Genomic DNA, 13,381 nt, shown 5'->3' with positions numbered 1-13,381 from the left:
CAACTTCTTCAGATTTTAATGAAAATCTGGATATAGATATTATTTTACATGCTGATTAAGGATTTCTAGTCAAATGACTGCATTTCGCACTATTAATGCCTTTAATTACTCCTAAAATTAATTATAAAATTAGTATGCTAATTACTCGACTAATTACACGAATTTTTGGGGTTTAACGACAGATTAGTATTCAGTATACCAAAAAGCATCTATGCTGAAAGTTTCAAGAAAATCCATTTTATGAAAACAATTAAGAAAAATCCTTACGAAATATTTTACTCAGATATTCAACTTCTTCAGATTTTAATGAAAATCTGGATATAGATGTTATTTTACATGCCGTTTAAGGATTTCTAGTCAAATGACAGAATTTCGCACTATTAATGCCTTTAATTACTCCTAAGATTAATTATAGTAAAATTAGTTTGCTAATTACTCGACTAATTACACGAATTTTTGGCTTTTGACCACAGATTCGCATTCAGCATATCGAAACGCATCTATGCTAAAGATTTCAAGAAAATCCATTTTTTGAAAGAATCATATATTACCAAATATTTTGCTCAGATTTTCAACTTCTTCAGATTTTAATGAAAATCTGGATATAGATATTATTTTAAATGCTGATTAAGGATTTCAAGTCAAATGACAGCATTTCGCATTATTAATGCCTTTAATTACTCCTAAGATTAATTATAGTATAATTAATTTGCTAATTTCTCGACTAATTACACGAAGTTTTGGCTCTTGACCACAGATTCGCATTCAGCATACCGAAACGCATCTATGCTAAAAATTCCAAGAAAATCCATTTTTTGAAAAAAATCAAGAAAAATCCAAGGCTATAGCCTTACGAAAATATTTTGCTCAGATTTTCAACTTCTTCAGATTTTAATGAAAATCTGGATATAGATGTTATTTTACATGCTGATTAAGGATTTCTAGTCAAATGACTGCATTTCGCACTATTAATGCCTTTGATTACTCTTAAAATTAATTATAAAATTCGTATGCTAATTACTCGACTAATTACACGAATTTTTGGGGTTTAACGACAGATTAGTATTCAGTATACCAAAAAGCATCTATGCTGAAAGTTTCAAGAAAATCCATTTTATGAAAAAAATTAAGAAAAATCCAAGGTTAGCCTTACGAAATATTTTACTCAGATATTCAACTTCTTCAGATTTTAATGAAAATCTCGATATAGATGCTATTCTACATGCTGTTTAAGGATTTCTAGTCAAATGACAACATTTCGCACTATTAATGCCTTTAATTACGCCTAAAATTTATTATAATGAAATTTGTATGCTAATTACTCGACTAATTACGCGAATTTTTGGGTTTTAACGACAGATTAGTATTCAGCATACCAAAAAGCATCTATGCTGAAAGTTTCAAGAAAATCCATTTTTCGAAAAAACCAAGAAAAATCCAAGGCTAGCCTTACCAAATATTTTGCTCAGATTTTCAACTTCTTCAGATTTTAATGAAAATCTGGATATAGATATTATTTTAAATGCTGATTAAGGATTTCAAGTCAAATGACAGCATTTCGCATTATTAATGCCTTTAATTACTCCTAAGACTAATTATAGTAAAATTAATTTGCTAATTACTCGACTAATTACACGAATTTTTGGCTTTTGACCACAGATTCGCATTCAGCATACCGAAACGCATCTATGCTAAAAATTTCAAGAAAATCCATTTTTTGAAAAAAATCAAGAAAAATCCAAGGCCATAGCCTTACGAAATATTTTGCTCAGATTTTCAACTTCTTCAGATTTTAATGAAAATCTGGGTATAGATATTATTTTACATGCTGATTAAGGATTTCTAGTCAAATGACTGCATTTCGCACTATTAATGCCTTTAATTACTCCTAAAATTAATTATAATAAAATTAGTATGCTAATTACTCGACTAATTACACGAATTTTTGGGGTTTAACGACAGATTATTATTCAGTATACCAAAAAGCATCTATGCTGAAAGTTTCAAGAAAATCCATTTTATGAAAAAAATTAAGAAAAATCCTTACGAAATATTTTACTCAGAAATTCAACTTCTTCAGATTTTAATGAAAATCTGGATATAGATATTATTTTACATGGTGATTAAGGATTTCTAGTCAAATGACTGCATTTCGCACTATTAATGTATTTAATTACTCCTAAAATTAATTATAAAATTAGTATGCTAATTACTCGACTAATTACACGAATTTTTGGGGTTTAACGACAGATTAGTATTCAGTATACCAAAAAGCATCTATGCTGAAAGTTTCAAGAAAATCCATTTTATGAAAACAATTAAGAAAAATCCTTACGAAATATTTTACTCAGATATTCAACTTCTTCAGATTTTAATGAAAATCTGGATATAGATGTTATTTTACATGCTGTTTAAGGATTGCTAGTCAAATGACTGCATTTCGCACTATTAATGCCTTTGATTACTCCTAAAATTTATTATAATAAAATTAGTAAGCTAATTACTCGATTAATTACACGAATTTTTTGGTTTTGACCACAGATTCGTATTCAGCATACCGAAAAGCATCTCTGCTGGAATTCTCAAGAAATTCCATTTTTTTAAAAAATCAAGAAAAAATGGATTTTCTTGAAACTTTCAGCATAGATGCTTTTCGGAATGCTGAATACGAATCTGTGGTCAAAACCAAAAAATTCGTGTAATTAGTCGAGTGATTAGCTTACTAATTTTATTATAATTAAGTTTAGGAGTAATTAAAGGCATTAATAGTGCGAAATGCTGTCATTTGATTAGAAATCCTTAAACACCATGTAAGATAATATCTATGTCCAGATTTTCATTAAAATCTGAAGAAGTTGAAGATCTGAGCAAAATATTTGGTAGGGCTATAGCCTTGGATTTTTCATGATTTTTTCAAAAAATGGATTTTCTTGATAATTTCAGCATAGATGCTTTTTGGTATGCTGAATACTCATGCCAGAGGAGACACTACCTGCCTGTGTGAGAGGAAACACCAATTCTGGAAAAATAATGTGATGCATGACGAACGTACAGGTCACATAGCACAGGTTATCTTGGCGGGTGTAGCATTACACCCTAAGTGTAAATCTTTTTCTCCTCAAGTTTTGGATTGATCGCTCCTGCTCTGATGCCTGTCACATGTATGTGCACAATAATCCTGTCTTGTATATGCACAATAATCCTGCCATGTAAGTGCACAATAATTCTGTCATGTATGTGCTCAATAATCCCGCCCTGTAAGTGCACAATAATTCTGTCATGTATATGCACAATAATCCTGCCATGTAAGTGCACAATAATTCTGTCAAGTATGTGCACAATAATCCTGCCATGTAAGTGCACAATAATTCTGTCATGTATATGCATAATAATCCTGTTATGTATGTGTACAATAATCCTGCCATGTATGTGCACAATAATCCTGCCATGTAAGTGCACAATAATTCTGTCATGTATGTGCACAATGATCCTGCCATGTATGTGCACAATAATCCTGCCATGTAAGTGCACAATAATTCTGTCATGTATGTGCACAATAATCCTGCCATGTAAGTGCACAATAATTCTGTCATGTATATGCACAATAATCCTGTCATGTATGTGCACAATAATCCTGTCATGTATGTGCACAATAATCCTGCCATGTATATGCACAATAATCCTGTCATGTATGTGCACAATTATCCTGCCATGTATATGCACAATAATCCTGCCATGTATGTGCACAATAATCCTGCCAAGTGCACAATAATTCTGTCATGTATGTGCACAATGATCCTGACATGTATGTGCACAATAATCCTGCCATGTATGTGCACAATGATCCTGTCATGTATGCGCATAATAATCCTGCCATTATGTGCACAATAATCCTGCCATGTTTGTGCCCTTGAAAATTATTACCAGATTTTTTATATTATCAACTTCCTTGATAATTGTCGTCAGCTGTTTCATGTTATCAACTTCCTTGATCATTGTTATCAGCTGTTTTGTGTTATCAACTTCCTTTATCATTGTTATCAGCTGTTTTATGTTATCAACTTTCCTAAAAATTGTCATCAGCTGTTTTGTGTCATCAACTTTCCTGAAAATTGTCATCAGCTGTTTTTTGTTATCAGCTGTTTTATGTTATCAACTTTGCTGAAAATCGTCATCAGCTGTTTTGTGTTATCAGCTGTTTTATGTTATCAACTTTCCTGAAAATTCTCATCAGCTGTTTTGTGTTATCAGCTGTTTTATGTTATCAACTTTGCTGAAAATTGTCATCAGCTGTTTTGTGTTATCAGCTGTTTTATGTTATCAACTTTCCTGAAAATTGTCATCAGCTGTTTTGTGTTATCAGCTGTTTTATGTTATCAACTTCCTTGAAATTTTTCCTCAAAACCTGGCTAAGCGCTTAGAGCAATATACTGGTGCTTATCATCACATACAAACATTTCTACACTCTGTTAATTTATCGTTTGATAAAATTCTTTTTTCTTTGTAGGATAGAACACATGACACACTCATGGTGACTTATGATTATCTCATACTTAGTGTCCTGCTCCATCCCTACACCACACTGCATTACTCATCCCTCAATAAGACTGGCTGATAGACGTAGGGTCAAGGATGATCAAATGATATCAGTTGATGTATTTCTCCATAAAAACCGGATAGCTTTGATATAAATGTGATATATGATTTCACCTATAACTCTAAGTATAAAGAAATAAAGAAAGGTACAGCAAAGTTGGACTGCGATGAGATATATACGATTATCATGAACAGCAGTTTTTCCTGAATTAACTTTCGAAACGCCCGGGTTCAGTCACTTGAATTCTGAATTAAAATATTGATATCTTTTCACATTTGAATTATTATGCCTACTTTGATACATAGTTTGAATAATAACATGTCTTTTGTGTAAGATCTTGCAAAGATGTGAAATATAAGTGAAAGTTTTTCTTCTAATGAATTCTCGTATAGCATCAAGGCCAGCAAGAATATTCTGTTCTCTGTCCTATTCATTGGTATGTTATCACCATTATCTTTCATAGAGCATGATAAGACACACACAAAAAGAAGATATACTTTTCATAATGTCTACAGTAGTAAACATACTCTCTTTGGCCGAGAAGAAGATGTTTTACGGCTAGGAAATTTGTCCGCGGCCCGTTGATTACGACTGTGCTCGCCATGTTGGATGTAAACAAATATCCAGATGGCAATGAGTTATGTCACTGGTGTATGAGATGGCCACCTACATAAGATTGAATGAATGCCACGTGTATGACACATGCATAATGCTTGTTACAACCAACAGACTTGTTGTCACTGAGCCATGACACAGTAAAGATGTACGACTTATCTGGCCTGGTGTTTGGCCCGACTCGGGAGGTGTGCAAAGCGAACGTCTTTGTCATGTTTTTATAAGATATCGCCCAATGTTTCTCTTAATGTTATTTGCCAATAATTTCCATGATTTTAGTTATTAATGCAATTCTAGAGAGAATGGACTTCAGGGTAGTGTCAAAGAATTTCGATGAAAAGTACTAGCAGTCTGAAACATACTTTCCATACATCACCACTGGTCGAGTTAGGAAGAGGAGCAGGATTTCAAAAGGATTAATAGCCGTTGTCTTTGTGTTAATTTCCTGATGATATTTTCTATGGAAGAGAAATCGTTGCAAATATGTAGATATCCTTTGATACTTCCGATTAATAATAAGAGGATTCTTAATCATGGGAAAAGTGTACAAAAACCAAATGGAGACGTCATCAGATATCTCTTACCTTTGGTCACATTGAAGTGCAAGGAAAGTGTTAGGTTAAAACAGTTAAACTAATCAAACTTTCCTAACCCCCGAACCTATTTCAACATAGCCCTTAGGTGGATGTTTGTTGGAAAACATTGTAGGAGAGGCATAGATATTAGCTAGCTATCTTCTTGCAGATCATTCAAAATTTGAAAGTACATTTAACTTCAGGCTATGCAGGCACATACTTCACATAACTAGAAACAAATAATTGCGATTGTAAAGCTCCTAAATTATAATGAAAATTATAATGAAAACATGGTAAACACTGAAACATTGATAATAGGCGTAAGAAATGAAAATAAACTTGTAGATTGTGTTATTACCCAAAACATTATTTACAGTAAACAAAGTTATGGACCAGACCTCTCTGATGATTCATGCCAGACTTCAGTTTTCCATAAAGTTCCAGTTTAGAGACACTGTAGAAATTACTTAGACTTGGAAGAAATGCGTATTAATGCATTTATTGGAGGTGATTTTGATGGGAACGTGATTCGGATTATTGCTTTTAATCATACAATAATAGATCATTATCATAATCTAGTGGGGAGTGTTATGTGAATCTGGAAAATGTGGGATAAAGTTAAGGGAAACATTTCTAGAAATTAGCAAAACTTATGAAAATGTTATCTACTAAATGTATGTATTTTTAGTGTTTTAAAAAAGAAGTGAATGTTAGGATATTTCAATTCATGTGTTGCATAGTTTGCTTGATGAATGTGTTTACTTCATCCAGGTAAAGTTTTTGTAGGCTTTATTGGTTTATGATCGTGTCTGACTTCTAATACACATTTAACCTAATCAGAGCACTCTTTTACTTTTTCCTAGGGAAAAAAGATAGTGCCACAAATCATGCTCCCCCTAGAATGACTTACTTATTCTAAGGGTGAGAAGTCTTCTGATTGTATATCATCCAGATCCATAGATTATTACTGAGGTACCTTCAAAGTGGAACTTTACCAAGTTTTTCAGTTGTAAAGTAAATTTTATCATTGTATGCTGTAATAAATGTTTATAAAAATATCAGTTTTGAAACAACTTTTCCTCCATAGTTAAAGTTTTTAAACTTAGTAGTATAATGGGAAGAGGAACTAGACAATTACCCAGTATTTATTCTGAAAAATTAATATGTTAATGTACCAGTTTAGCTCTGCTGCTCTTTTTTAATGGAATTAGGTAAATTTCATTTCAGTGCAGTCTTACATTTAGTAAAGTTGACTTAGAGCACCATAAAGTGTTCAGGGAAAATTGTTGGTTCATTACGGATCATCTGCTTAAATGAATGTTGATAATGACAAAACTTACAAAAACCTTTCTCTCATCTATGCTAAACTTCGTTTCCTTATTTTTAATCACATTAACTCAACTTCCTCCTTTCACACACTCTCCCAAACTTATGCTTCAGCTTCTGCAGTTTCTCATTTTAGTCCACTACCAAAGTATGTTGTTTGCAAACAGCAACTCACTCCACTCCCAGTCCCTACTCCACAACTGACAGTAGAACTGCCCCTTTCTAGAACCCTCATTTACCTCCCTCACCTTCCCATTCATAAAAAGGTTTAACAGCCATAGTGCCATCACTTATCCCTGAATGCACTCACACTTCTCTCATTCTATCAGCACACACGCTTTACTCTCAATAAAACCTCTTCAGTGGCACGGTAGCCTTCCTAGCATACAGTATATTTGTGCCACCTCCACAAAGCCTCTCTATCAATTCTCTCAACTTCAGATCCATACATGCCATGTACAATTGCATCTCTTTAAGTGTTTCTCACCCAGTATTCATTCTTCAAAGCAAAGCCCTGATCCTCACATCTGCTATTACTCCTAAATCCACAGTGTTCCTCTCCTCATTTCTGTACTTACCATCACCCTCTCAATCACCACTTACTCATACAACTTTCCAGGTATACTCAACAAGCTGTTATCTTTGTAGTTTGAACATATTTCTCTATACACATTGGGCTAGACAGTATCACTATTCAGCCATTCTGTCGGTTGTCTGGCACCTTACCTTGGGCCATGCATGCAGTGAAAATTATAACCAACAAGCCAACAACACTTTCATCCCCTTTCTTGTGATATTCAGTTGTAATTCCATTCACTCCAGCACCTTTATCATGCTTCATCTTATGGAAGGCATTCACCACCTCTTCTCTTTTCCCCAGATCATTTGCCTTGGGTCTCTTACTCTATGTACCTCTGTGTCCCAAACACCCCAGTCTGTCACCCTATCACCTAACACATTTAATAGTCCTTCCAAATACTTACTCCATATCTTCTTCATGTTTTCTTTGCCTGTTACCACTTCCTTATCTGCTTCTACTTCTGATTCTTCCATTAGTTCTCTTGTTCTCTTCACTACTCTCCTCCTTCCACAACATTTTCTTCTTCTGTCTGAAATTTGCTAATACTCTCTATCCTGTCTCTTTTTTGCCTTTTTTCAACCCCTGCTGGAATCTGCCTATTTGGGTTTAGCCATGTACTGAAGTCATCTTCAGCAAGGCTTTATCATCATCTCTTAAGGAAAGGGAGTACAGATGTATTGAAGAAATTCTCACTCCAAAGGAGGTTCTCTATTTCTTGTTACTGGAAGTAGTTTAGCCCTAGACCTGCAATACCCTTTCAAGAAAAGGGTCCTGGAATCAACAAAGGCAGCAAGTATGAATTATGTAAATGTAATATATGTATATGTCTGTGTATGTATATATATATATGTATACGTTGAAATATATGGGTATGTATATGTGCGTGTGTGGGCATGTATGTACATACATGTGTATGTGGGTGGGTTGGGCCATTCTTTTGTCTGTTTCCTTGTGCTACCTCGCTAACATGGAAGACAGCGACAAAGTGTAATGAAAAAAAATGATTCTAAAGCAAAGGTGATCATAATTGGACAACCTCTTGTGTCTTGATTTTAACCATCAATTTATTTTTTCCTCTGTAATGGGAATTGTGTCTGGCAGTGCCACTATCCCCCGGTAATCTTTTGAAGAGAATTCTTTCTTTATCCCCCTTCCTTCTCTATCTTGTTTATGATCATCCAGTCCAAAAATTATTAAAGATCTTTGTCATTCGACTTCCTATTTTATTAATCTCTTAGTTCAATAGTTTTGTTTTTTCACTGTCTGTGTTACTGGCTTTCTTTGATATCTTTGCTTTTACTGTGGAGCACTGAATGTGTATCCCTAGACCATGGTTGCTGTCTCTAACATTGCATATTGTTATATCTACAGGTTTGCTAAACCCTCTGGCTCCTTTGTTTTGGTGCAATTACATATTTCTCCTTTGTTTCAGTGCTATTACATATTTCTACTGTACAGGAGGAGTTTTTCACTTTTGAAGCCTCATTTTTGAACAATCATACATCTTAAGTTTTTTAATTCTCTCTATGTTAACCATGTCTTTAGTCATTTTATTACATTTATCCACTATTCTTATACTATAAAAGTACTTCCTCTCACCTTTTTGAAAAAGTCTCTTGCTTACTTTCTTATGTCCTCCAGTTATCCTACATCTTTCAAAGAACTGTTCATTGTCTACATTATTGATGTTTTAAAAACATAGATTGTGTTCTGGTCAACTTTCACTCCTTTCTTGCAAGGTGGGCAAAGGGCAAATGTAAAGCCTCAAGCCTCACCCTGTAACTCTGCTGTCTTAGTTTTGGTACCACCTCTGTTGCTCTCTACTAGACCTCTATTAGTTCTTTGTGCATCTTTAGATGTAGCAACAATATTTGATAGGGATATTCTAGTTTTGGCCAACATGTTGAAAGATTTCTTGTTTCGTTTCTAAGGTCAGAGAGGTTCTCTCTCTGTTTAACTGCAGGTTCCGGGGGTAGGAGAGGGTGTTGCTAGATGTTTGGATGTGATATTAACAAACACAACTGCTGCAGGTTGCAGGAAAATTCCATTAGCTGGTATACCCCAATTATGCAAGTAGCACAAATCAGCACACAGTGGTGGTTACTGCGAGACTTACCCACAGGTGAGAACTTGACGTGCTCCACCCAGGATACATTTACTCTACCTGCCAACCCTCACTGAAGTTTTGGCGCATTTTCTACTGCACACACATGCATAGCAGTGAATTTTGACCACATATAAAGAGAGAGATGGGTAGAAGTTGGTTCCTTGCATGATAGTGAAATCACATATACTTATCCCACATGAAATGAAGATTGGGTTTATATTACAGGTTTCATGAATTGCTGGCTCTGCAAACTCTTGTGAAATAGGGAGCACTGCATGGAGCTCTGCTATGGTCAGCTTGGGTGTGTGTGTGCACAAAATCTTTTATTATTATCTCATTCTTTGTGCCTTTATTGATATAAAGGTTACTGAATGTGGGAATGATTGGGGCTGAAATATACTCCTGATTATTTTTTCTAGGTTCATTGTTTTCAAATTTATATTTTTTTCAGCTATTAGATTATATGACATGTAATGTTTTATTAGAAATTTTCATCTTTACAGACAGTGGTAGTCAGATGACAAGGATGAAGAAATAAGGCAGACCTGGATACTCTTGAAAGATGGAGGATAAAAAGGGGAACTTTTCCACTTTACCTCAGAATCCAGTAAACCATAAAACAACTGAAGGTGTAGAAAACAATGAGGAATTACCATCCTCAAGAATTGAATCATTGAATCCTGTAAATAGCTCAGGTGATTCCCCTACAGTTCTTGCAACATTACCTCCTGGTGTTGACACTTTAGGATCTGCTAATCAGATTCATGTTCAACTTTTTGATGGCCAAGTCATTCACATCACATCTGCCTCCCTAGTTAGTTCAGAAAGTAGAGAACGAGGAGGGATAAGAAGAAAAGCATGTGAGACTGAAGAGAAGAGAGACAGAAAAGGTTCTGTCATAGATGGTGAAGTAGCAACTGGAGAAGCTGTGACACTTCTCACAAGTGATGGTAAAACTTACATTTTGCCTCAGCCTTTGAATTCTGAGGATGGCACGGGAGGTGGGTATCTGATTACTGAAGAAGTTCTCAATACTGGAGAAGTTTTACAGTCTAGTGATGTACTTCATGAGGAGCAGGTATTGACAATCTCACCACCGCAAGCATCCCTAGAGTTTTCTTCATCAGTTACAAGGCCTCCGGATGCCTTAGCAATTGCTACTAGTGAGGTTTTTAATGAAGATTATGTCTCTCTTCCACTAGATGCACAAAATGGATTTAGTAATGGATCAAGACCCTATCACTTGAAAGCAGAGGAAGGAACTAACACTGAAAATTCCTCATCACTTGATAAAGAGTATATGCATCCAAAAATTGATCATCATAGGGATAATGCATCATTTTCAGATTGCAGTGTGATAACCATCCATGCTCCAAGTACTAGGTTAAAAAGTCATTGGTTAGAAAAAAGCGCCAAGGAATATAACTTACCATCGGGTTTTGCAAAAAGGGAGATTTATAAAATAAATGATGATCAGACTAATGTAGTTGGTAATGAAGAAGAGACTGACCCTTTGGCCGTGAGTGACAAAGAAAGAATATCAAGGGATTTAGATGACAGTGTGAAACACATGAATAATAGTGACCCATGTACTTATTCCTCTGTTTATTCTAAATGGTGTGAAATGCATAATCGCATCCCAAAAGACTGTGCAAGTAACTTCCATATAAGTATAAGTTCTGTGAAAAAATTGGTGATTCCAGATGCCAAAGAAACTAATAATAAAAAAGAAATAAATGAAAGTCATGCTAAAGTAATTAGTGTGAGTCAGGAAAAAGATAAGAAAAGTCACCACTCAGCTGTGTTGGAGTCAAGTCAGTCATGTAATAGAAACTGGAATGATGTTTGTAGCATTGGGAAAGAAACAGCAGATCAAGGAAAATTACGACGATCTTCTCGAATCCGAAAAGCCAAGAAAATACCAAATGAAGTAAGTGTATAGTCAGATATATATATTCATGTATTGACATTGTGCAAATCAATACAGAGTTTTTCTTGTTTTCTTTCATATTTTTAATGATTTTTTGTTTATGTATGACACAGGAGACAGTGACTAAGTATAATGTCATGTATAATGCACCAAAACCACAGCTCCCTTTCCATATCCAGGCCCCACAAAACTTTCCATTGTTTCCCCATATGCTTCACATTCCCTGGTTCAATCCATTGATAGCACGTCAACCCCGGTATACCACAATGTTCCAATGCACTCTATTCCTTGCACACCTTTCACCCTCCTGCATGTTCAGGCCCCTATTGCTCAAAATCTTTTTCACTCCATCCTTCCACCTCCAATTTGGTTTCCCACTTTTCCTTGTTCCCTCTACCTCTGACACATATATTCTCTTTGTCAATCTTTCCTCATTCATTCTCTCCATGTGACCAACCATTTCAATACACCCTCTTCTGCTCTCAACCACACTTTTTTTACTACCACACACCTCGCTTACCTTTTCATTACTTATTCGATCAAACCACCTCACACCACATATTGTCCCCAAACATCTCATTTTCAACTCATTCACCCTCCTCCATACAACCCTATCTATAGCCCATGCCTCAACCATATAACATTGCTGGAATCACCATTCCTTCAAACATACCCATTTTAGCTCTCAGAGATAATGTTCTCGCCTTCCACACCTTCTTCAACTCTCCCTCCCCCACCCTGTGAGTCACTTCCGCTTCCATGGTTCCATCCGTTGCTGAGTCCACTCCCAGATATCCTTTCAAACTTACCTCCCATTTAACTTGTCACTCAACCCTACTGAACCTAATGACCTTGCTCTTATTTACGTTTGCCCTTACCTTTCTTCTTTCACACGCTTTACTAAACTCAGTCACCAACTTCTGCAGTTTCTCACCCAAATCAGCCACCAGCGGTGTATCATCAGCAAATAACACTGACTCACTTCCCAAGCCCTCCCATCCCCAACAGACTTTATACTTGCCCCTCTCTCCAAAAATCTTGCATTCACCTCCCTAACCACCCCATCCATAAACAAATTAGATAACCATAGAGACATCACGCACCCCTGCCGCACACCGACATTCACTGGGAACCAATCACTTTCCTCTGTTCCTACTTGTGCACATGCCTTACATCCTTAGTAAAAACTTTTCACTGCTTCTAGCAACTTACCGTCCACACCGTATACTCTTAAAACCTTCCACAAAGCATCTCTATCAACCCTATCATATGCCTTCTCCAGCTTCATAAATGCTATATACAAATCCAAATGTTTTGCTAATTAATTCTCACATACATTCTTCAAAGCAAACACCTGATCCACACATCCTCTACCACTTCTGAAACCACACTGCTCTTCCCCAATCTGATGCTCTGTACATGCCTTTACCCTCTCAATCAATACCCTCCCATATAATTTCCCAGGAATACTCAACAACCTTATGTCTCTGTAATTTGAACACTCACCTTTGTCCCTTTGTACAATGGCACTACGCATGCATTCTGCCAATCCTCAGGTACTTCATCATGATCCTTACATACACTGAATATCCTTACCAACCAGTCATCTACACAGTCACCCTGTTTTTGATAAATTCCACTGCAATACCAT

At 35.6% G+C, this 13,381-nt stretch overlaps 1 protein-coding gene across 3 annotated transcripts in view; it reads left to right on the top strand.

The window, feature by feature from the left end:
* The window catches only part of LOC139751566 (uncharacterized), a 307,619-nt gene that overhangs the window by 233,629 nt on the left and 60,609 nt on the right, over positions 1 to 13,381 (top strand). Inside the window, exons 1-2 of one of the 3 annotated variants that reach the window (XM_071667136.1) lie at positions 4,973 to 5,033; positions 10,304 to 11,730. In XM_071667136.1, the coding sequence (XP_071523237.1) occupies positions 10,363 to 11,730 (1,368 nt within the window). In that variant the 5' untranslated portion in view covers positions 4,973 to 5,033; positions 10,304 to 10,362. Of the gene's footprint in view, positions 1 to 4,972; positions 5,034 to 5,273; positions 5,401 to 10,303; positions 11,731 to 13,381 lie in introns of those variants that run through there. The other 2 variants (XM_071667137.1, XM_071667138.1) reach the window with 2 other exon arrangements.

This window comes from Panulirus ornatus, chromosome 11 (assembly GCF_036320965.1).
Source record: "Panulirus ornatus isolate Po-2019 chromosome 11, ASM3632096v1, whole genome shotgun sequence".
In the NCBI taxonomy this organism is placed as follows: domain Eukaryota; kingdom Metazoa; phylum Arthropoda; class Malacostraca; order Decapoda; family Palinuridae; genus Panulirus; species Panulirus ornatus.
This window is presented reverse-complemented; position numbering and strand designations above follow the sequence as displayed.